Source organism: Amborella trichopoda, chromosome 4, assembly GCF_054954075.1.
Source record: "Amborella trichopoda isolate Santa Cruz 75 chromosome 4, AtrichopodaSantaCruz75HAP2 v2.0, whole genome shotgun sequence".
Taxonomy (NCBI): domain Eukaryota; kingdom Viridiplantae; phylum Streptophyta; class Magnoliopsida; order Amborellales; family Amborellaceae; genus Amborella; species Amborella trichopoda.
In genome coordinates, this window is record NC_142339.1 from 51,995,729 (window position 1) to 52,021,004 (window position 25,276).

At 34.2% G+C, this 25,276-nt stretch overlaps 1 protein-coding gene across 2 annotated transcripts; it reads right to left on the bottom strand.

Annotated features, from left to right (window-relative positions):
• Window positions 1–502: 502 nt before the first annotated feature.
• Window positions 503–20,058, bottom strand: LOC18422280 (putative sulfate transporter 3.3). 2 transcript variants are annotated; one of them, XM_006826785.4, is made up of 13 exons: window positions 19,155–20,058; window positions 18,931–18,979; window positions 18,611–18,818; window positions 18,315–18,486; window positions 18,140–18,205; window positions 17,819–17,932; window positions 17,567–17,683; window positions 17,342–17,468; window positions 2,283–2,569; window positions 1,349–1,539; window positions 1,174–1,259; window positions 989–1,065; window positions 503–894 (listed from the first exon to the last, which is right to left on the bottom strand). In XM_006826785.4, exons 1-13 carry the CDS (start codon window positions 19,548–19,550, stop codon window positions 751–753), a joined length of 2,034 nt encoding a protein of 677 aa, XP_006826848.4. In that variant the 5' UTR covers window positions 19,551–20,058; the 3' UTR covers window positions 503–750. The 2 variants fall into 2 exon arrangements, with proteins under 2 accessions (XP_006826848.4, XP_088721731.1); XM_088865605.1 differs by lacking the exons at window positions 503–894; window positions 989–1,065; window positions 1,174–1,259; window positions 1,349–1,539; window positions 2,283–2,569 and adding an exon at window positions 10,429–10,630 and having other exon boundaries at window positions 19,155–20,046.
• Window positions 20,059–25,276: the final 5,218 nt, after the last annotated feature.

Genomic DNA, 25,276 nt, shown 5'->3' on the forward strand with positions numbered 1-25,276 from the left:
TCGCCTCAGCTAAGATTCTCGGCCCTTGTCAAGGCAAGAGACTCGGACAAATGCGAGTCACTTACCCAACCAAGTACAATACCAAAAATCTTCGAAAAAATGAAAAGAAAAAAGAAAATTTTGAAAAATTAAAATAAAGATAGCACAAGTAAAATAATACAAAAAACAACCTTAAAAATCCATAACTTAAAAATATATAGAAAATGGATTTAAAAAAGTTGATCTACAGTAGGGAAGATTGTAAAATATATCTAAAACATATGATAATTGGTATAATATTAAAAACTACTCACCAACCTTTGCCAAAACACGCAATTTATATTAAAAATATATAATACTCCCATCTTTTATGATTTTCTGGATTTTTTTAAATGTTTAAGGTAACTCGGTCTTGCCCATTCACCCGAGTACTAGTGGACTCGGACAAATCCCGACCCTGTTGATGGACACCGACATGCAACAACAACTGGTAATCACTAGCAACATCTTCAGAACTTGGAAGTTTAGAACTGGTGATCTTCATTGTTTTGAAGAGAAGCTACAATTTTTTTCACAGCAACAAAGCCCTCCAACATATTACGTTTTTTTTCAGTTGTAAAAAGTGTGGTCAATGCTAAACAATAGTTATTCTATTAAGAAGTGGGCGCCTTGATCAACCTCACTCTGTAAAATGGAGCTTGGCTCAGTGGACTACTTTATGGAAAGAGTATATTCATTCATTCATGGTTGCTCCTCAGCGTATTGATTCATTCATGGCTGCTCCTTTAGTGAGGATGAGAGAGAAGCAACGGCTTCTCCAACTGTCAAATATAGGCCGTCTGTTCCAAAAGATTGGATCTGGTCCGCTCGTTGGAGCTTCCCCATGACTTCACCCAAAGGATTGGCCAACACAAGCTGCAAAAAATCATGTCCATATCTTCATCCACTTCTCTCTCACCACCAACAAACCAAATCATAAGCAGTTGTAGATAGAGAAAGAGACACTTACCTGAAGGCCCCGTTTGCTTAATGAGCTCCTCAATTCGGTTAATACCGATATTCCACTTGTATCGATGGCCGTCACAGCTAAAATTCCAAACAAAAACTCCGCTATCAGTGAATTAACTTCTCAAAATCTCTCTATTTTGTGTTTGGTTCCGAATAGTTTTAGGGAAAGGGTGATCACTAGCTCACCAGACATGTCGAGAACTACATAATGTGGAGTGGTGGTCTTATTATCGTGGGCTTCTTCTTCTTCCTCTTCAACCCATCTTGAGATTCTGCACCATCAGAAATGGCAACAAATTAATTGAATGGATTAGAAAGAGGGTGGATGAAATTTCGTACTTTCTTGGATTGATTGATTTACCTTTCTCTGATATATGTGGAATTGAGGAAATAGATGGGAGCCTGGATGCTTAGAATGAGGAAGCCGGGCACGCGACTTGCATCCTTGTAATGCTGAAGGTTGCAGTAGATGTGAGTTCCACGTAGGTTGCCTAGGAGGGCTGTATTCGGTCTGGTGATTTGCAATAGCACCTTTAACAAAGATATCCCCGCCTGCATAGCCAAAAAAGAAAGTTTAGAGAGTGCTAGCCTGCCCTTATGAATCTCTCTCTCACACACAACTTATTTCTCTTTTTTATTGAATGGCTCTGCTTGTGCAGAAGCAAGGGTGGGTGGAAGGGGCATCCACAGCACTTTAAGAAATATTTACGGGTAATATAGTTAATACCCCCAAAGGATCAGCTAGCTAGAACAAGAACACGGGTTCAAGTCTTGAGATCGGCCACTTTAAGCATTAAACCCAAAAACATGACCATCTTGAGCTCACCCCTCCTAGGATCCTGTGTAGGTTGGACCACCACCGAGTTACGGCCCTTTACAGTCAGTACCCCAAAATAGTTAAGATAAGTCTAAGATGATAACGATGATGATGATAGTTAGTGCCCCCAAAGGGCCAGGAAGAGGTGCAGGAACACTCATATCATATGCAAACATATGCGTTATATGTTGCACCAAAGGACATCTACCATCCAATCTATTACGAGGATGATGGAGATACACTAGTACTCGAGATTGGTCATCAAAGTTGGTACATCTTATCTGCAATCTGCCATGCTTTCGGGTCACAGACGGTGGATGCAATTGTGGTTTCTATAATCTTCTATATTTAAGGTTCGAATCCGAAGCTGACATTTATGACCGCAATGACCCCCCCCCCCCCCAACCGGGCACCCCAACTGCAACCCCGAAAAACATAAAAAATAAAAAATAAAAAGAGGCAAGAGTCGTTCACTTACTGCAATTGCTAGACCATCTTGTACAGAGATAAAAATGACTCCAAGGAAAGCACTCAGGCAGACTAAAAAATCAACCTTGTCCACCTTCCAAATGGCAATGGCGGCTGGAAAATCCATGAGGCCTATCACTGCTGTGATTATAATGGCACCCAGAACCACATTTGGTGTATAGAAGAACAGGGGCATCAGAAGGAGCAGGGTCACCATGACTGTAGCTGCCATGACTATGTTTGATACTGCCGTTTTGGCTCCTGCATTGTGGTTCACAGCAGATCGAGAGAAGGCTCCTGCAAACATTAGTTTTAATAGGAGATCGACAATACAACAATTCAATTTGTGGAAATGAAACTAATACAACACTTTGTGAAGTAACAAGACCATCCCTAAACTTGAAGATCTAAAACTATGAAAAAATGCAAGGATAAAGAGAAGGCAGCGTGAGACCATCACTTCTGCCTTTTCAAGCTCATGGATCTCTTCTTATTGCCCTAGATTCTAAAATTCCATAAATGGTGTCTTTAAAGTTATTTATTCTAAATTATTGCTGAATACATGATTCTTTCCCACTTGCCAACTCTCATACTAGGTCGATTCAGATTGAGCAATTTGGATCCAGATTGGAATTTTTTTTAAATACTAGAACTATGATATAATGGAATAGGGATTTGGGATCATGTTTAAAGGCTCTCGGCTTAGTGTTTATTGGGCCACAGGCAGCTTTTAACATTCGAACCCCAAGTACCTAACCAAAAAGAGGCTAGGTTCTATGTTTTGGATGTTTTTTTTTTGGGTGAATTAGTGGAGATATCGGGCCCCTACCTGTTTTATTAAGAAACCAGAAAAATATTACATGAACGTACCTTATACAACGTTTGACAAGGGATACAAGCAACATCAGATAAAATGAGAGGCATTACAAAATCAGGAAGATGAGTAGGACCACTTCTTCCATGGTCCGCACCATTTAAGAAGTATGGTACCGACAGCAAACATCTGTAACTCCAAAAGGATAACAGGGAAATTTATCTTACCACATTCAAGAAATTCACTTTTTAGTTTTTCTTTTCCATTAAGTTTTCTATTTTCAAAAGGCTTAATCAAGTCACTTGTGAACTATTGAGGAAATTTTCAATTTTGCCCCTCATCAAAATCGAAGTGGTTTTTAGTAAAACTGCATAGATATAATGGTGTTTTCAATGTTAATATTCCACTTTAAACCCCCAGCAAAATATTGGTATTTTTGAGTTAGTGATATAGTTGAAACATCAATATCTCGCAGGGTGACTTATTTGGTGAGATGTTACTATTTAAAAATATTAATATCTCGCATAGTATTCATAGTGAGATAGTGGTGTTTGGAAACACAATTAGTTTGAGAACTTAACACATGTGAGGTATCGATATCCACAACTACCAATATCTTACGAGCATTGCCCTACAAGATTACTTAGTGCGATTAAAGGTATTCCATAATACCAATCCTGTAGTAATTTACATAAAGACATTAGTGATTAAGTACCAATATCACATATATGGTATTTAGAATGGATATCAATATTAATATTAATAAAGGGTGTGGTTTTTATGAGATGTAAACCTTGATAACTCCTAAGGAGCACCACTAAATCTTACTAAAAATGTAGCTACAGTGCTAGAAACCCTTACGATGGCCTAACAATCTCTTTTCACTCTAAATAATGAAATTTAAAAGTCCAAAAATTATGTATGTCCAGCAAATCTATAAACATTTTAAAAAAATTAAAATAGGTGGTCTATGTTGTGCGTGAAAGCTCAAAACCCGACAGGTTGGTTTTTGACAAATAAAGTACAAGAAATAAAGCATGAAACAACCTTATATGGGCTACATCCACAGGGGCAAACTGAAATCTATTATACCAATGAAGGTTACATCAAAGATTTTGGAACATAGAGTCATCTCTATTCTATAACGAGACTACTCTCTAGAATAAACCACATTTTCTATATGGTGACCCAAATAAGATACACAAATTCTCTCTAAAGGAAACCACCTTATGTTGGTGTTTTTGGATAGCACCAAATCTAATAGTCTAGATAATGTGTTTTAAGATATATTGTTTTTAGGACTTAAAATCCTTTGTCCTTTTATATTTATACATCTTGAGGTCTTGGTGAACAATCATAGAGTTTTTTTAATGTCGAAACACTATTTATATATGGATTTTTAGGTGCACGTTACTTCTATGATATAAAATTAAGGGCAAATTATGAATACCCCCAAAATGAACTTTGCAGACATTCTACCCCCCATTACTTTGAGTATCACACACATGACCTAGTTATAGTTTTTTATTGCTTTCACCCCTTAGTTAAAAAGTTATTGTTTTAAAGACTAAACTGCCCTTCCCCTCTTTTACCTAAATCTCTCTCTAACCACCCTTTCTGTCCCCTCTCTCCATCTCCCTCTCTCTACTTGCCCTAGCTCTCTTCCTCTCTCGCTCTACCCGTCCTCTCTCTTTCTACGTGGGTAGAGAGAAGGCAGGGAGAGATAGAAAGAGAGAGAAAGAGCCGGTAGAGAGAGAAGGAGATTTAATGGGTAGAGTAAAAGAAGTTTAGTTTTTAAAATAATGACTTTTTGACTGAGGGTAAAAGCAAAAAAACAAAAACAAAAACTATGTCATGGGTGTGATACTAAAAGTTTTAGGGGCAAAATGTCTACAGAGTTGATTTTTGAAGAATATCCATAATTTTCCCTAAAAATAGAACCTTACATAAACTTTTTCCTTAAAAAAATTCCACTATCATATATACGAAATTTTTCTTGAAAATAAATTCACTTTAAAGGAAGGGAAAAAATTAGCAATTGTCCCCCCAAGGATTTCTAACCAAATAATTAAACATTATGATGCCCTCTAAATGTATTTTGAACGTAACACAATCTAACAATCATTTAAGTATGGAGAAAGTTTATGTAGAGCCAAGGCTCTAAACAATCAAATTAGAGTCCACATCAAAAACTTCATATTAGAAGAGGTTGTTTTGATGCCCAAATATCCTCAAATTGATCATCTTGATATCAAGATGCATGAACATGAGAAAAAAATCGATTTCAAGTTTTGGAAGTAGTGCACTTGTAACACTTTTTTTCACCGTCAATTTTCCAGATTTTCAAGTTTTCATAGATCTACTCTATTTTTTATGCTTTAAATTTTATAATTAAAGATGAAAATATATTTTAAGGCTATCACAAAGATATTTGTTTTACCAAGGTTCAACAACTTCATCAATTCTTAATGTGAGATTACATTTTTTAAAACAGTAAAAGAAGAGAGAGAAACACCCCTTTTTGCCAATGCATCGGTGATGTCATTAGCATCGCGGTAGACTTGGGTGAAGAGACAGAAAGACAATCCACCACATCCAAAATTTTCATCCAAAATGAACGCAATTCATATAGAACCCTCTACTCCTTTTTGCACCACCGAATAACATATAGAGAGTCCCCTTCAATTAAAAAATTATGACCTAAATTCTTCCCAATAAAAGTTTGGACACCCCTTAACAAAGCAGTGAGTTCCGCACAATTAGCCGTAGCAACACCAATAGGACCTGCATAAGAAAACACAACATTTCCATATCAATCTCTAATAACTCCTTTAATTCCTGCAGGTCCTGAGTTTCCCATAGAGCTGCCATCAAAATTTAACTTAAAACTTCCAAAAGGTGGGGTATACCATAAACATTTGGGTCTGCTTAGTCTAAAACCCAAAAAAAAAGATTGTGCAGATTGACCATGATATCAACCTTAGAAATACCCCACCCATCCTTAGCCACCAATAAAGAAGACCAGATTGATAACTTGATAAGGTGAATAAGCTTGTCTACCGGTAACCCCACACCCTCAAAGGTCCGCCTATTTCGCTCCTTTCATACTTCCAAAAGGATCAGACCTTTAGCAATCTTACATATCGTAGCACCCACCTTGGGAAGGCATAGGACACTAAATTGTGAAACTAACCCAATCACTTTCTGAGGCAGTGGAAAAAAAAAACCAACATCTCCAATAATCCAGTGCCAAATCTGTAGAATACGAACAATGGATTAAGAGATGATCAACTGATTCACTATTATGTTTGCAGAGGAAACATATATTACGTAACACTTTCCCCTTTTTTTGCAGGTTGTCAATTATTAGTAATTTATCTTACAAGGCTAGCCAAATGAAAATTTGAACTTTGTGTGGTATTGGCCATTTCCATATCTACACAATTTGGGGGGACGGTCATCTCCAATGATCATCGAAGAAAAGGTTATAGCATGATTTAAACGAGAAAATACCATCCATTTCAATCTCCCATATAAAAATATCTTCTGCCCCCGAAGAAATATAAATTTTATCCAAAAGTTCCATCAAAGTACATCATTGGGACAACATGGTATTGTTAAGTCTTCTGTATGTAAGGGGTATATCCCAAACCAACTGCTGACCTCTACTCTCCACTACGTCACATATTTTATGATAAGAATTTGAAACTACCTTAAAGAGGTCAGGGAAAATAACCTTCAACGGGCACTCTCCAATCCACGTGTGGTGCTAAAACAAGATTTGAGCACCACAACCCACATTCCATCTAAAATAGCCCGAGACCATATTCTTACAGTTGAAGATAGCCCTCCATATAAAAGACACATCCTTCCCTTTACCACCCCCTATCTATAGATTTTGCCTATCCGTCCCATACTTTGTCCTCAACACTTGGGTCCACAGGTGATCTTTCAGGTGAATGCTACATTACCACCATTTACAAAGCAAGGCCTGATTGAACCTCATCAGTTTCTGTATACTCATACAACCTTCACGCTTGGGTGTACAAACTCTATCCCACCTTAATAAATGGAACTTCCTATTCTTACTGCTGGAACCCCAAAAGAAATCTCTCACCATCTTTTCTATTCTCTTTGCAATTGTAGTTGGCATTTGTATTCAGGACATTTGATATACCGGCAAATTCGCAAGGCACGATCTTAGCAAAGTCACCCTTCCTCCTAGAGAAAGGTATTTGTGTTTCTAAAGATCTAACTTATATTGAATTCTCTCGATCACCTTTTCCCAAACAACAATATAGAATTTAGAGTCTGAAACCGGAAGCCCCAAATAAGTAATAGGGAAAGAGTCCACTTTGCATCCCATAGTCACAGCCAGCTCAATCACAACACTAACACTGCAACTGACTCCTACCATAGAAGACTTGTGGAAATTAACCTTCAGGCCTAAAGTAACTTCACAAATCTCCAAAAATCTTGTAACATCTCTGATTTGTGAGGGCTCGGTATTAACAAAAATTAAGGTATCGTTAGCATACTGAAGGTGAGAAACAAAGATATCTGAGTTTACAATTTGAAAGCCCTCAAAAGCCCATGCGCTCACCACCTTGCTTAACATAAGGTTAAAACACTTAGCATAGATCGTGAACAAGAAAGGAGATAAAGGGCCTCCTTGACGAAGGCCTTGGGTTGCATTAAAAAACCCTATCAGACTGCCTTTGAAAATGAAAGAGAAGTAGGCTGAAGATAGGCAACCAGAGATCCAACTCCTCTACCGATTACCAAACCCCATCCGTTTTAAAATCTCTAACAAAATTCCGCATTCCACCCTATCATAAGTCTTTTCCATGTCAAGCTTTAAAAGAATGTCAGCTTTCTTGCTCAAAACTCGTGAATGGATGCATTCTAGCGCCACAAACACACAATCAATAATTTGGGGGTCCTGAATAAAAGCTGACTGTGCGGTGGAAATGATGGTAGGAAGGATCACCTTTAGACGTTGAGCAAGAATTTTGGCAATGATCCTATAGACACTCGTGAGAAGACTAATAGGCCTGATGTCTGAGAGCTCATTAATCACAACTTTTTTTGGTATCAACACGAAAAGAGTCGAGTTAATGCCTTCAAAAATTTTACTTGTGATCATGAACTCTGTTACCATCCCCAAAAGATCATCCTTAAGTAGCTGTCAGAATTTTTGGAAGAAGATCAAAGGAAAGTCATCAAGACCCGGTACCTTATCACCGGGTAAAGCAAAGACATCATGATGTAGTTCTTGAAAAGAAGTTTCCCTCTCCAAAAAACGAATCTATTCACCATTAAGCATCTTAAAGGAACATTCAAAAACCTAGGGGATACCACCACCTCTTTAGTAAAAGCTTTTTTAAAGTGATCAATAACACCCTCAATCATAGCACTATTATTCTCAAAATCTAAACCAAGGATGGTAAGACTTGAGATATCATTCTGCCTTCTCCTCGCACTTGCTATGGCATGGAAAAAATAAATGTTAAGATCACCTTCCTTTAGACCAGGTAAAACTAGAGCCAATGATACGCTGATCCACAAGAGAATAACACTCAATGAAAGAGTTGAAGCTTCTATTCAAATATTTCCAGTATTGAAACCACATTTCTAAACACTATTTGAAGGTGCGCTTTACTTTGATTGTTTAGAGCATCGGCTCTATACAAACCTCATTCTTTGACTATTATGATATCTTTGAAGGCCATTTGACATTAAGAACAGAAAGAAAGAAAAAAAAAAAAAACGGTTGTAGTTTCAAATAGTGCTGGTGATATTATGACAAATTCCACCAAAGAAAGTGCCGATAAGGCTTTCCACTAAGAAAAAGTTTATATAAGGCTACAACCTTAAAATGCAAAAGTAAATATGCACCTCAAAAATCCGTTAGAAAAAGGTTATTTTAATGTTGAAGAATCCTCTAATAGATCATCTCTACATTGAGATGTATGCATATGAAAAATAAAAATAAAAATAAAAGATTTTGAGTCCTAGAAATATTACATTTTGCAACACATTATCTGGACAGTCTATTGTCAATATTTTCATATATTTATATATTTACTTGATTTTAACCGTTGTTGGAGCATAAAATTTTATTGTTAGACATGCAAATAGATTTTTAGATAATCCTTAAATAATTCTACCCCAAAATTATCAGTTATGATAAAATTTGGAGGTGCACCTTAATTGGATTGTTTAAGGTTGCAACCTTATACAAACCACACCCTTCTACCAATTATATTCACTTTCACTTTCATTTGCATCTCTCTCTATTTCTTGCTCTCATATTTCCCATGATCGTGTGGGCTTCCAAAATAGGAAAATTTATGTTCGGACTGGATTAAATTTACAGAACTACCACTTGGTTCCTATTTTTAAAAAAAATTTCTTAAGGTCTGACATTTTCGTTATTTTTTTGGGGAAAGTATATAATAAGAACATTTACCTTTAATACAATAAGACCATTTTCTTGAACTTTGTAGCACATCCAAGCTATCAAATTTCACATCACATGGTTGTAAGGAATTGTAACCACCTTGTATCATAGATAAATGGTCTCATTGTGTATAATCATTTTTTTATTATTGGGTTTTACCCGAGTTTAATGTTGAGAACATCAAATCACATTATTTTTATTAATTATTTTTTTATTTTTTGTGGTTTTCAGGACAGACCGATGCCCCAAATATTTGACTGGCCAGTCATTTCATACCGTAGGTTTGAATGAAGCGATTCGATGTTTGAAACAACATACCGTTCTTAAAAAAAAATTAAAAAAAAAAACAAATATATATATTTGGGTGATCTAATATTACTAACATCCAACCGCCAAATAAATAAACAACCATGCCGCGAAAACGAATTCCTCCATAACGACAATGGTTAATCTCCTTTGATATAGCAAAGCAAGTTTTGTCAACCCTTTGTGCATTATCATGGTGGTTAAATATTCCTTCTAGTAACGTGAGACTCTATAAATTTAAAAGTATGGAAAAAGTTTATGTAAGGTGGCAACTTTAAAATGTAGAATTACATATGCGTTTCAAAAATCCATTAGAAAACATTGTTTTAAAGTTGAAAAACCTTCTAATTGATCATCTCGATATTGAGATGTATGAATATGAGGAAAAAAAGATTTTGAGTATAAAAAATAGTGCATCTTGTAACACATTATCTAGACCGTCCATTTTCAAGATTTTCATATGTTTATGGATCTACTTGATTTTAATCATTTTCAAAGTTTAAATTTTTATAAAAAGATAAAAATAGATTTTTAGATAATTATAAGAATTTTTTACATCAAAATTACATATTATGGTAAAATTTGGAGGTGTGCCTTAATTGAATTGTTTAAAGTTATAACCTTATACAAACCACACCCAAAAAGTATTTCGATGTTGCAGACATCGGGTAGCTCCACTCAAACCCATCAAATGAAATAATAGGGCAATCCGATATTATCCAATATAAAACCACCCAAGAAATTGGCTGGTCCAATATCTAGAGCATCGAATTGCCTGGAAACCAAAAATATATATAATTCAATATTTATAACATCGAACTGAGGATAAAGTGGAAAAAAAAAACATAAAAAAGAGAACCTCACCCTAAAATTTCAAGAATTATGGACCTGGCTAATTCTTTAAATTTAACACATTCCGTACATAAATGTTCCTATAAAATAAATTCTAAGGTTGAGGACTCGCCTATCGTACTAATTCAACCCTTCCACCCAAAATCTGTATTGGTGATGAATTTTGGATTTTAAATTCTCATTGTTATTACCCCAACCATCACGACTAGATTATGTAAAAAACAAATAAATTTTTAGCCTTAAATTTATTCAATTTGTACTTCTTTTTATTCTTATTTTCAAACATCATCAAATCTGGAGGGTTACTCCAAACTCATGAAATTGAGACAAATAAATTTTCTGTAAACCTTTAAAACTCAAAATGTATGCCCCTTTTTTTTTTTTTTTAATAACATTCAAAATGGATGCTTGAGTGGACAGTCCGATGCAAACATTTAGGGGCACATTTCATGCGTTTGAATGGAAATTTTGGGACTGAAATGTATTTGCACCTATAATTGGTTTTCTCATTTCAAGCTAAAAATAAGAAAATATGTATCATTGTTTTTACCTTCCGAAATTAATTTCCAGCAAGATTTCCTCATTATAACGACATCTACTATATAAAATATAATTAATTCTACAAAAACACCCCTACATATAATAAAGAGAAACCATCTCAAATTTTGCGTTCTAGAGAGAGAAAGTATCTTAAAACTTTAGAGAGACACTACTTCTAATTTTCGAAAAGAAAACCATCGAAATGTTTTATAGGGAGAAATTATCTCAGTTTTTATAAAGAGAATCTATATCAAACTTTAAATTGTGGAGAAAAAATATTTTAAACTTTTACAAAGAGAAACTATATCAAATTTTAGAGAGAGAAGTATATAAAAATGTTATCGAGAGAGAAACTATATCAAAAATTTTAGAGAGAAAACTAAATCAAATTTTAAGTATTAGAGATAGAGTACTTGAAAATTTTAGAGAGAGAAACTATCTAAATTTTTTAGAGAGAAACAATCTCAAATTTTAAGTTTCTATAAAGAGAAAGTACCTGAAAATTTTTAAAAAAAGAAAGTGTTTCAAATTTTAAGTTTTAAAGAGAAACAACATAAAAGTTTGAAACAGAGTAACTATCTCAAAAAATTTAACAAAAAATAAACTTCTCAAATTTTAACTGAGAGCGCGAAAGTATCTTAAAATTTTAGAGAGAGAAACAATATCAAATTCTGGATAGGGAAATTATCTCAAATTTATCAAATTTTAGAGAGAAAGTATCTTGGTTTTAGAGAGAGCAAGTACTTGAAAATATTTAGAGAGAGAAAATATTTCAAAATTTTTAGAGAGAGAAACTATACCAAAACAAACTATCTCAAATTTTAATTTTTAGATAGAGAAAGTATCTGAAAAATTTTAGAAAGGAAAACTATTTTAAAAATTTTAGAGAGAGAAATATATCAAATACCTATCTCAAATTTTAATTTTTAAAGAGAGAATATTTGAAAAATTTTAGAGAGAGAAATTGTCTCTAATTTTTAGAGAGAGAGAAACTATATCGAATTTTAAGTTTTATAGAGAGAGAAAAACTAACTCAAAACTTTTAGAGAGAGAAACTATCTCATATTTTAAGTTTTAGACAGAAAAGTATCTTTAAATGTTAGAGAGACAAATTATATCAAATTTTAGAGAGAGATAAAGTACTTAAAATTTTTTAAGAAAGAAACTATTTTAAGTTTTCATTTTTAGAGAAAGAAAATATTTAAACTTTTTTATTGGGAGAAACTATCTTAAAAAGTTTAGAGAGAGAAACTACTCAAATTTTAAGTTTTAGAGAGAAAATGTCTTCAAATTTTAGAAAGATAAACTACATAAAATTTTAGAGAGAGAAAGTACTTAAAAAAATTTAGAGAGAAATTATATCAAATACTTAGAGAGAGAGAGAGAAACTATCTCAAATTTAATAAAAAAACATTATAATAAAGAATATAATAAAAAATTTAAAAAAAAAAAATCTTCATACCCCTTATATTTTTAGGTTTTATTTCACAATAGCCCCAAGCTTTTAAAAGATATCTTGAGGCATAAATATTGTAGATTTTATTTCTTCTAACCCTCTGAGTTAAATTAAACTTGTTTTTTTAAGCCAAACAAATCTAAAAAAACATGTCTTTTCTAAAAGTCATCCTCCTAAACTTCTAAAGAGAGAGAGGAGCTCTTGGAGATGAGAACTTATCGGGAGGAGAGAGAGATGTGTTCGGAAAAACACAAGAGGAGAGAAAAAGTGAGAGAAGAGAGTGAAAGAGAGAAGTTTGGGGTATATAAGTGAAGAGAGAGAAATGATTGGATTTAGAAAGAGCATGTCTTTCTACATTTGTTTAGGTTAAAAACTACGTTTGAAATGATCCGGGAGATAAAAGATATCTTTTGAAACTTTGGATTTATCAAATAATGAAACATAAAATAGCGGATATGAAGATTTTTCCTCAAAAAAAAAATGAAAATGTTACGCATCCATGTAGCATCTAAACAGCGGAAATCTATTTCATAGGAAATGCTTTTCTCGAAATAAATTTTAATAAAAATAGATTTTTCCTGGTAATCTATTTCCGTGGATCCAAAAGGCCCCTTAATGTCTATATCATTTTCTCGATGACCAAAGATATGGAAAGTATTGCATGGATCAATCTTAATCTAACGATGGTCAACCCTTATGAGAATTGCGAAATCTAGGGGTGTAACTGTAAACTAGGGGTGGTAACGGTCGGGTCGGGTGGGGTCTGGACCTAGACCCGAAGTTATCAGGCGCGGTCTCGATTGGACCCAACCTGACCTGGACCCAGACCCAATTGGACCCGACCCAAAAATTATGTATATATATATAACGCTAGGTCAGCCTCAGCCCATTTGATGGAATAGGACATGTCTAATGACCAAAATTGAATCTGGGCCAATTTGACCGTCAGGATTGTATTTCAGTAATATAATTTTAATATATTTTTATATAAATCTAAATAGCATGAAATTTGAGGCATAAACTCTTCTCATCAAGGGAACTTAATAAAATATTAAACAAATAATTTGTATAAAGTGAATTGACAAAAATACCCTAGGACTTTATCAGAGGTATTTTGGTCAATTTATTTTATGTGAATTATTCTTTTGATATTTTTATTATATTCCACTATTTTTGAAGAATAGACGCTCTAAATTTCAAATGATTTTAATTTATATAAATAAAATTAAAATTCAATTACGAAATACAATTGTGATTATTTGATCGACTCAGATTCAATCTAGGCAGTTGGGCTTACACTATACCATCAGCACATGGGGCTGATAGGAGATTTTTTCATATATATATATATATATATATATATATATATATATATATATATATATATATATATATATATATATATATATATATATATATATATATATATATATATATATATATATATATATATATAGGAAAAGTCTTCCCAACACCTCTAGGCAAAAATAAATAGTGATTTCGCCTAGATTCATCACCGTCAAAAGTTCATTGCGGATCACGATTTTTCGGTAGTATTTTATTTTTTATTTTTTATTTTTTTTTCTATAAATCAGAATGACCTGAAATTTGGAGGATATGTACATATTACTAAGATGCATCTAATAAAAATATAAAAAAAATATTATATTCAATTAAATGTTATGTTAGATATTATAACTAAATTTATATAGTTATATTATTAAAATATTAAATATTATTTATATAATAACACTATTCGGGTCGGATCCGCATGGACCTGGACTCGAATAGTATTCGGGTCCACTATTTGGACTCAGACCCAACCCGTCGAGTCCAATTCTTGAACACATATCCAAACCCAGGTCAGGTTCCTTGCCACCCCTAGTGTAAACAGGTCTGGTCAACTGCATCCGCAACCTACCAAGAAGACTCGGACAAGATTTCGTCCAATTAATAACATGGGGATTATTAATGTATAAAAAAAAAAAACTAGAGCTGATAAGGTTTTGAAGAAAAATTTAGACTATAGGTGTTTATCTTTCTTAGGGACTGCCACTCCACATCAATCTTTAAAATGGATGGGTTATGCCACGGGGTAATGTAATTATACGTCTCCCACGCATAAATCACTTTTCCATATATAAAATGAGGATTGTATACTATGAAACATTTGTTTGGTAGCAATTACTACAAGTCATTAATGGCAAATTGGATAGCTTGGCGTGTGAGATAAATTAGATATTTTTTATTTGTTTTTTTTTTTATTTTGAGCATAGTCAATGATATTTTTACGATCACTTTATTTAAAATCCGACGGACATAGGAAATTGCGACCTCTTTGTACCAAAAATAAATAACCTCTTTGTATAGTTTTCCTATAAATACGGATAGTGATTTCACATCACTGTTTCAATATAATATAATGAAATTTCTCTTTTAATAAAATTATGTTTGTGGCAATTGTATGATTCCAAATATTACAAATGCATACTCTTCATCCTTACAATCTTAGCATTAGAAAAGGTCTCCTTCTCCAGCAAAGGATCCTTGTTGGATATGGAGATCTAGGCCTTGAAAATTTCGAAATCAATTTAAAAAAATATATTAATAAAGGATTGAAACCTTTTACAATATCATTAAAGGGGATGAAAGATTACAAATTACAGTTGAAAGTTACTTTTTAAATTTCTACATCAGATTTGTCATCAAAAAATGTTAAAAATTATCCAAATTACTCTTATTCGATGTTGGGAAGCCAAAAACATTTGGGGCACTTAAACAATTTTACTCCCAATCATCATTCAATTAAGGCTTCTTTCAAATAAAATTATCAAAGTACCCCTAATTGTTCAGACTTTCCAAAGCCAAACGCGAACAATTTAGAAAACATTTATTATTATTTTTTAAAACATTATTGATTGATATAGAAATTTTAAATATACCTCAAGTATAATAAATAGTCATTCTTCACCAAGAGGTTTCAACCCTGTTATTGATATGGGATTATATACAAGAGACTATTTATCTTTGATACAAGGAGGTCACTATTATTTACAACCATCCGATGTGAACTCTGGTAGCATATGTGTCACAAAGTTCAAAAAAAATTCTATTGTAGTTTGAGTTTGGTCAATGGAATAAATGCAACCATCTAATTTCACATCCAATGGTCAAAATTAATTGTGATCATCTTGTACCAAAAATAAATAATCTGATTGTATACTTTTTTTATGACATGGTTTCTACAAGTCCATGTAGAAATGAGTCACCTCTTAAAATCTATTTTTTTATATGGATTTTTGGACCTAATTTTAAGGACATGTAATCTCTAACTTCATAGTCATGAATATGAAACTAAATAAATTTTAAAAATTAAAAATTAATTTTATTAAAAAAAAACATTTGAACAGTTGGTTTCAATTGTTTTTAGATAAACTACCTATTTACTTCCATCTTTAAGATTGATGCTTTATATTTCGGGAACTGTAAATATAGAAATAGGGTCCCTGCCGCATGAAACAATTTTCCTTTTCCTATAGATATTTTCACTGTCTTTTTCAAAAAAATTAATTATTTAGTTCATCTACCATCGAGGGCCATTAGAAAATTTTGAAATTGAAAAAAAAAAAGCCCAAGTCTGTACATCTACGAACCCGACCTAGCCATTGAAGTCCGGTCATATAAAAGTCCACATACTACTCCGAAAAGTGGAAATCAAACGTCAGTCTTTGACCCTTCAAGACTCGAGGGGCATGCCCATGTGTTAAAAGTACGCAATCAAACAAACAAAAAGATCCTGTAGAAAAGGTTGAGACTTTGGATGACTCAATTATTTTGTTTTTTTATTATCTTTGGTAATTATTTAAGCCCAGCCGAACCCTTTGCTTTCGTTTTTTGTTTTATTTTTATTTTTTGCCTTATTTGTTTTGGGGTAGGGCTAGGGTCAATCCTGGCCAGGCTCAGCCCTTTGCCACCCTTCCAAGTAAGTTAGATTTATAGGAAAATCATTTCATGCGTTGGGGAACCCATGTGTGCATTTGTCTCCTTTGAAGTATAAAGCATCTATATTAAAGATAGATGTAAATGGATGGTTCATTTAAAAACAATTGAAACTAATAGTCTAAATATTTTTTTAATAAAATTATTATTTTTAAATTTTAATATTTATTTATTTTTATATTCATGATCTATATGTTAAAGATTATATTTTGTTAAAATTAAATCCAAAAATACATCATAAATATAAATTATTAAAAACTGTGTCCACACTCGTATGTATGTAACAAGGTATAGATCCATATCAAGACTAGCAACGGGTTCTTAAAAAAACCACAGTGAATCTGTGCAGCTTGGCTCTTATCCATGCAAAAAGAAAATAGATGAATTATATGGTTCCTGTTGCACAGATGATGATGTTTCTCAATCATGCAATGCCTTTATCGATATACGTTCCCGATGTTTTGACGGTAGAGAGAGACAATTTTTTGTGGAGAGGGAAGAAGGTAAGTTTTGGAGAGAGTCAGGGGATGTAGACAGAAGGAAAGAGGTAATTGTAGAGAGGGAGAGGGAGATTTCCCAAATCTAGAGAGAGAGAGAGTCAAGGGTTTTAAGTGAGAGAGCGATGGGGATGGACAAAACCTGTCGTGACGTAGCAGGAGGTGCAGGAGCCAGCCACGTTCATGAGGCCAATAGCCAACATCTCCTTGTTACCGTCCACCTGATAATTCTGCAACGCCGCGAAGGTCCGTCCCACTGCTATACCCTCCTGCAAGAAAATACATAAAATCACCCGCCTCAAGGTTCTCTCTCTCTCTCTCTCTCTCTCTCTCTCTCTCTCTCTTGTTTTGAAGCCCTTAAACTTACAGTTAGAGAGATAATTCCAGTCACGGCTCCTGTTTTCGCCACTAAACCCAAGTAAGTGGAATCAAAGTTCAGCATGTTCCATGAGGGTGGGTTTAAGCCTTCTTGCAAATGTCCAATCTGTTTTTACATGGCGAAGACAATGAATAAAAACACTATAAAGTTATTATCTTTATATTCTACTTCACAAAACATAAGAAAATCTCGAAGTTTTTTGCTTTTTTTTTTCTGAATGTTTAAGTTCTTCTCTCTTACTACGCTGATTCCGTGTTTCTGTGCTTTGAAGGCGAAAACCAGAAGAGTGGATATGATCACAGAGGCCAAAGGAGCCGCCGCTGAAACCCAAAACAGCTTCGGTTTTCTCATGCTCTGCATAAATAAAAAAAATATCTCCATTACGCAGAAAAGGAGAGACAAGATATTGGTCGAAAGAAATCTAATAAATATGAATTATTTAAGGTTGACTTTGATGCGACAAGCCAGCAATCATGTTAGAGTGAGAAAATCAATCCTTTTAATTCTGGGTTTGAATACATAATGCAAGGTATCCTACTCGTTTGTGACGATGAGGCTTACAATGTGTCTCGTTATGAGAAGAAAACCCAGGAAGCAGACGCCCATAAGGATTGTTTGCCATGCCCACTGTAGAGAGAGAAAAAGAGGGGGTTAAAAAGACTATTGTTTCTCATGATAATGATGAAGAAGAAGAGGAGGAGGTGAAAGAAAATCTTGAGGATCAGATAAAGGGTACCTCATCTCTCCTGTGAAACACCGAACCAATGACAGGAACCAAGCCCATATTATGAGTGAAATGTTCAATACCCAACAGACTCTTAAGCTGCTGAAGCGAAACGATAATGGCGGCACCAGCCATGAATCCGACCAAAGTGGCCTTAGAGAGAAAATCTATAATGAAACCCAACCTGCAAAACCAAAAACTCATACTCTTAACCCTTAACCATTCCATTTGCATGGAGCCAAATCAAACGTCAGCCGAAATGCCTGTACAATGAAACAAGAAAAAGAAAGAAAAAAAGAAACAACCACCTTAGAACACCCAATGAAGCCTGGACAACACCAGCGAAAAAGGTAGCCGTAAAGGCTAGTTGTAGATAGAGAACGGGTTGAGTAACAGGCGATACTTGTTGCCTTAACATGGCTCCTAATATGAGAGAAGCTATGGACACAGGACCCACTGCTAGGTCCCTCGAGCTCCCTAACACTGCGTAAACTAGTGGTGGTACAAAGCTTGAATCTACACGAAAAGCAAACCACCATCATTTGCATATTGGAAACCATTAAAACACCATCATTCACACATAGAGAACTGTAATTACAATGCAAAAATTAGAGAGAGAGAGGATTACAAAGGCCTATGATCGGGGGAAGGTTGGCGAGCTTTGCATAACTAATGCCCTGGAAAATAACGGCACATATAAGCCAGGTGTTAAACATAACACACGTTACAAGCAGTTCAAGAAAACGTTTAAGAGGCACCTGTTAGTTAGTATCAGTAAATGGTAATTACATAGTTACATAGAGAGAGAGAGAGAGAGAGAGAGAGAGAGAGATGGCGATTGAAATAACGCACCTGAGGTATGGCCAAACTAGCAATAGTGAGGCCAGATATGATATCAGACTTAAAGAGCTTAAAACTATAAGTTGGTCCCCATTGCAATATGGGGAAAACATACTGAGTTGCTAATAACCATTTCATACGAGTGGGTTGGCCCTTGAATTGCCTGAATGGGTCATCAGGAAAGAAGATCTCCTTCACTCTATCTCTAAACTCCGGCAAAAATGTCTTGGGTTGTGGAGCCATGACCTTGTGAACCTCCATTTCCATTTCTAGAGAGAGAAAACAGTTCTGGTTGGTATGGTGGGCATCCTCCATTGAGGAGAAGCAATGGCTCTCTTCAAAGAGACCAGAATTGTTGGTTAATGAAGAGACATAGCAATCTTCAACCCTATTTAAGGTACCCAACATGAGGTCAAATACCCTTAGGACACTACAAAACAAGGGGAACCCTACAAAAGGGCGATGCTAAAGTTGATGGGAATGCAAGGATCCTTATCGACTTTGCTTTGGGCTTGAGCCCCACATACGAAATGAATGAGATTTTAGAAAGGTTTCGGGATTAGGGCGGAATGAGTAATGGAAGATTGAGAAAGTATTTAGAAAGGCTTTAGGATTGGTCTTTGATATGGGTGGGTGCAAGGGTGTTTTAATGGAGGTCGGTGAAGGGTGTATTGCGTTGGCATAGACGAGCGTGCCACGAGCTTTGATGGTTCTGCATGTGGAGGGTGGAATAACCTATGGATATTCCGGTCCTCTGTAATGATGGTGGACTTATCTAAGCTTGTTATGAATTTGAGGAAGTGTGGGTTTTGGGGTCTATGATGTTTCAATTCAAATTTTAATATAACAAAGCGAAGTAAGAGAGAGAGAGAGAGAGAAATAAGAGTCATCCGTGATGTTTCGTTGCGCAAGGCTCTTGACCGGGGGTAACTGTATATTATATATAGGACAAGGGTTCGATGGTTGTGGTACCACCCATATTTAGTTACCACCTTGTTGTTTTCAATAGTTACCATTTTCAATCTTGTTGACATCACCTATGATACTTTCAAAAAAGCTAGCTCTCTAACCTTTATGGAAAAAAAATGAATGGGGCTTGTCTTCTCTACTGAATTGCCCCAAAATGAAAAAACGAGAGATAATTCTATTTTTGATACAGAGAGATAATTCTAGTTTTGATAATGTGAGAGATTGGCATAGATCGGGCGGTTAACGGTTAGAGAGTTTTAATAGTCTGATCTAACCGAGCGGTTAGCTGTTAGATCGGACGATTTTATGAACAATAATATAGACCCAATACATTATTAATTAGGAGATGCGATTTTGTTCAAGCGAAAGGTTCCAAAAGATAGGAAGAAAGCCCAAAAAGATATAGATAAAAATAGTGAAAAAATATATAAAAACTTATAATTTCATTGGTGATATGATCATTGATAAAGTAAAATAACATAACGAATTTTGTGTAGTGGATCTCAAATAATTGAGATGTTCATAATTTGAGAACAAAAGATGCCTCTACGATGTTTAAATGGACATGACAGAGGAATTGACCATTCGAACTTTGATACTTTGAAGAGGTAGAGAAAGAGAGGGAGAGAGTATGGTGTTGATGCACAAGGCGGTTTTTGATAGGTGGGGAATGGGGCCATTCGCACTTTGATACTAAAAACTTTAGTACCACAAAAGGAGATGAAGTTCACAAAGTAGAGAGAGAGAGAGAGAGAGAGTATGTATGCCCATAACTTTTTGTGCTTTACAACTTTTAGTTTTATGGTGCAGAGAGAGAGAGAGAGAGAGGTGAGTGATTGTGGTTCCCTCATGGCACTCGGTGAGGCGTAGAGAAAAGACATTTGTGGGCGAAGGGGCGGAATCTAGGCTTTTTGGTGCGCACCATGTGTTGCCACATGTGCTATTGCGCTCTTTAATCCTTTTTGTTGTTTCACTCTCTTTGTTGTCGGCAAAGTAACGTATGGAGCTACTGAAATGCTCTCTGGTGAAACACGTCGTTGAATTAGCACGCATGCACCGTCCTACAAGATGGGTGGTGGAGATTGGAGCAAGCAAAGAGAACGACGGTCGAGATTCGACGAGGTAAAAAGCTTACTAGAACATTCGAATTGTAGTGGCAAGATGGACCACAAATAATATCCGCCCGATCTCTCAATGAAAACGGTTTACTTGGGCTTGGTATTGGTATTGTTGCAGTTTTATACTATTCAGTGGGTTTTGGCCGGTTAGATTGGTGGCAATTTGTCAAAATACCCATTAGACATTAAGTATTTAACATTTTTCCTATTTACAACTATTTAATCACAAAGATAGTGTGTCTTTCTACGGGTATTTTACACAGAAATAAAAAACTGAGCAAAGTGTTAAATTGTTTCTCTTATAGATAATTTGATAATTTTTCTGTAAATAAGGTTGGCCAATTTATTTAAGCAATATTTTAGATTTTGAACTATTATTCTTTTTAAAATCTAGTTCATCTCATTTGGTTAACAATCTGATCAGTTTTACTAAACCAGACTTCTTCCTGGTTGAGTTGCCACCAATCTACCTGTTATCTCTAATTTCACCCCCCAAAACATAGGTGGCATTACTAAAAAGTGTTTGAATTTGTGATTGGAAATAAAAGAAAGGGAACTAAGGGGCCGTTTGGGTATGTGGAAATCTATCACGCGACAATAGATTACCAGCAAATATGACATTTACAATGTATAGGTATATTTAAATATTAAGGAAATGGAAAGACATTAGTCGAGATTACTTGAGATTTCTCCAAAAATCACGAAATCCATTACGCACGGTGAGAGGTCAAAAATCTATTACGAGGTTCACGGCTAATCTTTGGAAATCTTTATGCATCTCCGTGCCCTATCCCCACTTAAAAAACATTTCCCTCTCTCAAGTATAGGTTGTATTGTATAATTATTAAGGTGAGTAGAAAGTGAAAGTAGAGAGTATGAAAAAAGGAATCTAAATTGATTTGAACAGGTGTACGAGGACAATTTTCTACTGTAATCATAATAAAAAATTTCTACATCCCTCTATCCCCAATTTGGTTGTAGCCTTCATCTTGTATAAAAGCAAAATTTTTTAATAATTGGTAAGTTAAAATAAGAGGAAATTTAAATTGATTTGAATAGTGTAGAACTTGATGAGGGAAAATTTTCGACTGCAATCATAATAAAAAAATTTCTACATCCCTCTATCCCAATTTAGGTCGTAGAAAAACAAAAGTTTCTAATAAATAGTAAGTGAAAGTAGGGAAATTTAAATTGATTTGAACAGTTGTAGAACTTGATGAGGGACAATTTTCTACTGCAATCATAATAAAAAAAATTTGTACATTCCTCTATCCCCAATTTCGTTGTAGCCCGTCATTAACTCTTATATAAAACAAAAATAATAATTGGTAGTCGACAATCATAATAAAAAAATTCACACAACATAATCCTCATAAGATATTAGTAAAAGCTCAATTGAAATAAGATAAATCTTTAGTCTCCTCCAATGTTTCAAAATTTTCTACTGCAATTACAAAACCTTCTAATTTACTAATCAAACTTCTTCTTATATTATAACTTGTACAATAAATATTTTGATTTTGATATCATAAATTTATTGCTTTTTTGAAATTATATATAGAGAGACATTTAAAAAACTTTTATAAAAAATAAATAAAAATAAAGCTTATCACAATAAAATCATGTTTTTCCAATCATATTATTTCAATGACTTATCATGTTGAAACTAAAGTCTAATTATGTAGCCAAACATAGCTATATTTTTCATATTTGGATGGTAATGCATTTCTCATATTTCTTCCATACATAGCCAAACAGTAATAATGTATTTTTCAAGTTGTATCTATATACTACCAAACAGTGACAATCCATTTGCAAATAATGTATTGCACAGTAATATATTACGCCTGTATTACATTTCACAGACAATATATTTTCAGATATCCAAACGGTCCCTAAAGGTTTGGGACTAAGATTTACAATGGTTATATTGTACTAAAGTGGCCCATGATTAGTTTAGATGGTTCCCTACTTGTGGTAGTTGACAGTTGAAAGATTTGGGTCATGCCAAAGGATAAGTTGGAGCACAAACGTGGGACCCAAGGGATTCAATTGCTTTATCTCTCCTCTTTCAAATCCGTTTAATGATTTAGATTCCCCTCATATTTCCTTCTTTGCTAGTGGAAGTGCTGGGAACCAGGAATCCTACGAGATAAAGTACTTTATTATTGAGTCTAGACCATGAAAGCACCTTTGATGTAACCAGCCAACTTATTCAGTGACGCCTCTTTTAGTAATAGTGCCTAATGTCGTCCATAATAGTAAGACTTCTCTATTTAATGTTAACATGTATTTTTTTTTTTAAGAAACAAATTGTCGTAATACATTACTGACATAATATATTACTTAGAAATGGATTGTCGATGTTTGTGTAGTATTTGGATGCAACATGGGAAATACATTGCTACTATATAGCCACGTCTGTGAAAAATCTCAAAAATGCATTATTGTCTTCTTCTTTTTTTGTACTGTTCAAATTGATTGATGACTCGATCCAAAGTTTGAAGGCTTAGCACTTATCAATTTGGAATAATGATTCATAAATTATTAATCAAGAAAATGATTTTTCATGGAGCATGCATAAGGAATTCTAAAGACCAACTCGAACCAAAAATAAAAAAATAAAAGAAATAAAAGATATTAACTTCCATTAAAATTGCATTTCATATATCTTGAAATTTGCAAGAATGGACCCTCCTTTGAAAGAAACAGGACTTCAAAAGGCTTGCAAGAAAGAAATAGAAAACATTTCAAGCAGAGCTTCCATTAAAAATTATAAAACATTCAGAAATATGTAAGAATGGATTAGCTTTTGCAAGAATGGACTTGCCTTTACAAAAAGGGAAAAGTTTATATAGAGAGGTTATAAACAATCAAAATTGAACCTACCTCAAAACTTTCATTAGAAGATGTTGTTTTGATGCTAAATATCTTCAAATTGATCATCTCTCTATCAAGATGCATGGGCATGAGAAAAATATGGATTTCAAGTTTGAGAAATAGTGTATTTTGTAACGTATTTTCGGATCATCATTTTTCAAGATTTTCAAGTTTTCATAGATCTGTCGATCTACACTATTTTTTAAGATTTAAAATTTATATCTTCAAATTGATCATCTCTCCATCAAGATGCATGGGCATGAGAAAAAAATGGATTTCAAGTTTGGAAAATAGTGTATTTTGTAACGTATTTTCGGATCATCATTTTTCAAGATTTTCAAGTTTTCATAGATCTGTCGCTCTACACTATTTTTTAAGATTTAAAATTTATAAATAAAGATAAAAATATATTTTATGGCTATCAAACAGAGTTCCAGTATTGAAACCACATTTCTCGACACTATTTAAAGGTAGGCTCTAATTTTATTGTTTAGAGTCTAGGCTCTATACAAACTGTACCCAACAATGGTCTACCTTGTAATCGGACTTCAAATGGATTTCTCTCGATTTAATAGAGCATACGGGTCCGACAGGGAATAATTACCGGTCACTCCCCATGATTCATAATTTTATTGTTTAGAGTCTAGGCTCTATACAAACTGCACCCAACAGTGGTCTACCTTGTAATCGGACTTCAAATGGATTTCTCTCCATTTAATAGAACATACGGGTCCGATAGGGAATAAATTACCGGTCACTCCCCATAATTCATTTCTCATCTATCTCGCCAGAAAATGAATTTCATGATTTTTTGGGCCATTCGCCGTAATCAGTTTCATTTCATGCCCATATGTTGCATACTCCAATGGTGAAGATCAGCAATTTCATCAATCTATTTCCCCGTAATGGATTATCACGAGCACAAACGACCCCAAAAAGAATAAAGAACTTTGTAACTGTGAGTGATAATGATAATAATAATAAAAATAATTTAAGTGATAAGTCGACCTCAAACAGTTAAAAAAAATGCTCTGGATAATGATGACGTAAGTATGAGTGAGATGCAAAAGACCCTACACATTTATACTCTAAAGCTAAGTCCTTGAATCTAAATTGTGGTGGAAGGAGATTCACATAATATCATGGGGTGAAGTAGAGGGGACCAAG

Coding starts and splice junctions, on each gene's coding strand:
- LOC18422280 (XM_006826785.4), bottom strand. CDS start 19,550: ATGTTGGGTACCTTAAATAGGGTTGAAGATTGCTATGTCTCTTCATTA. Junction 17,933..18,139: donor TTCTCATAACGAGACACATT/GTAAGCCTCATC, acceptor TTATTTATGCAG/AGCATGAGAAAACCGAAGCT. Junction 895..988: donor TAAGCAAACGGGGCCTTCAG/GTAAGTGTCTCT, acceptor GATTTTTTGCAG/CTTGTGTTGGCCAATCCTTT.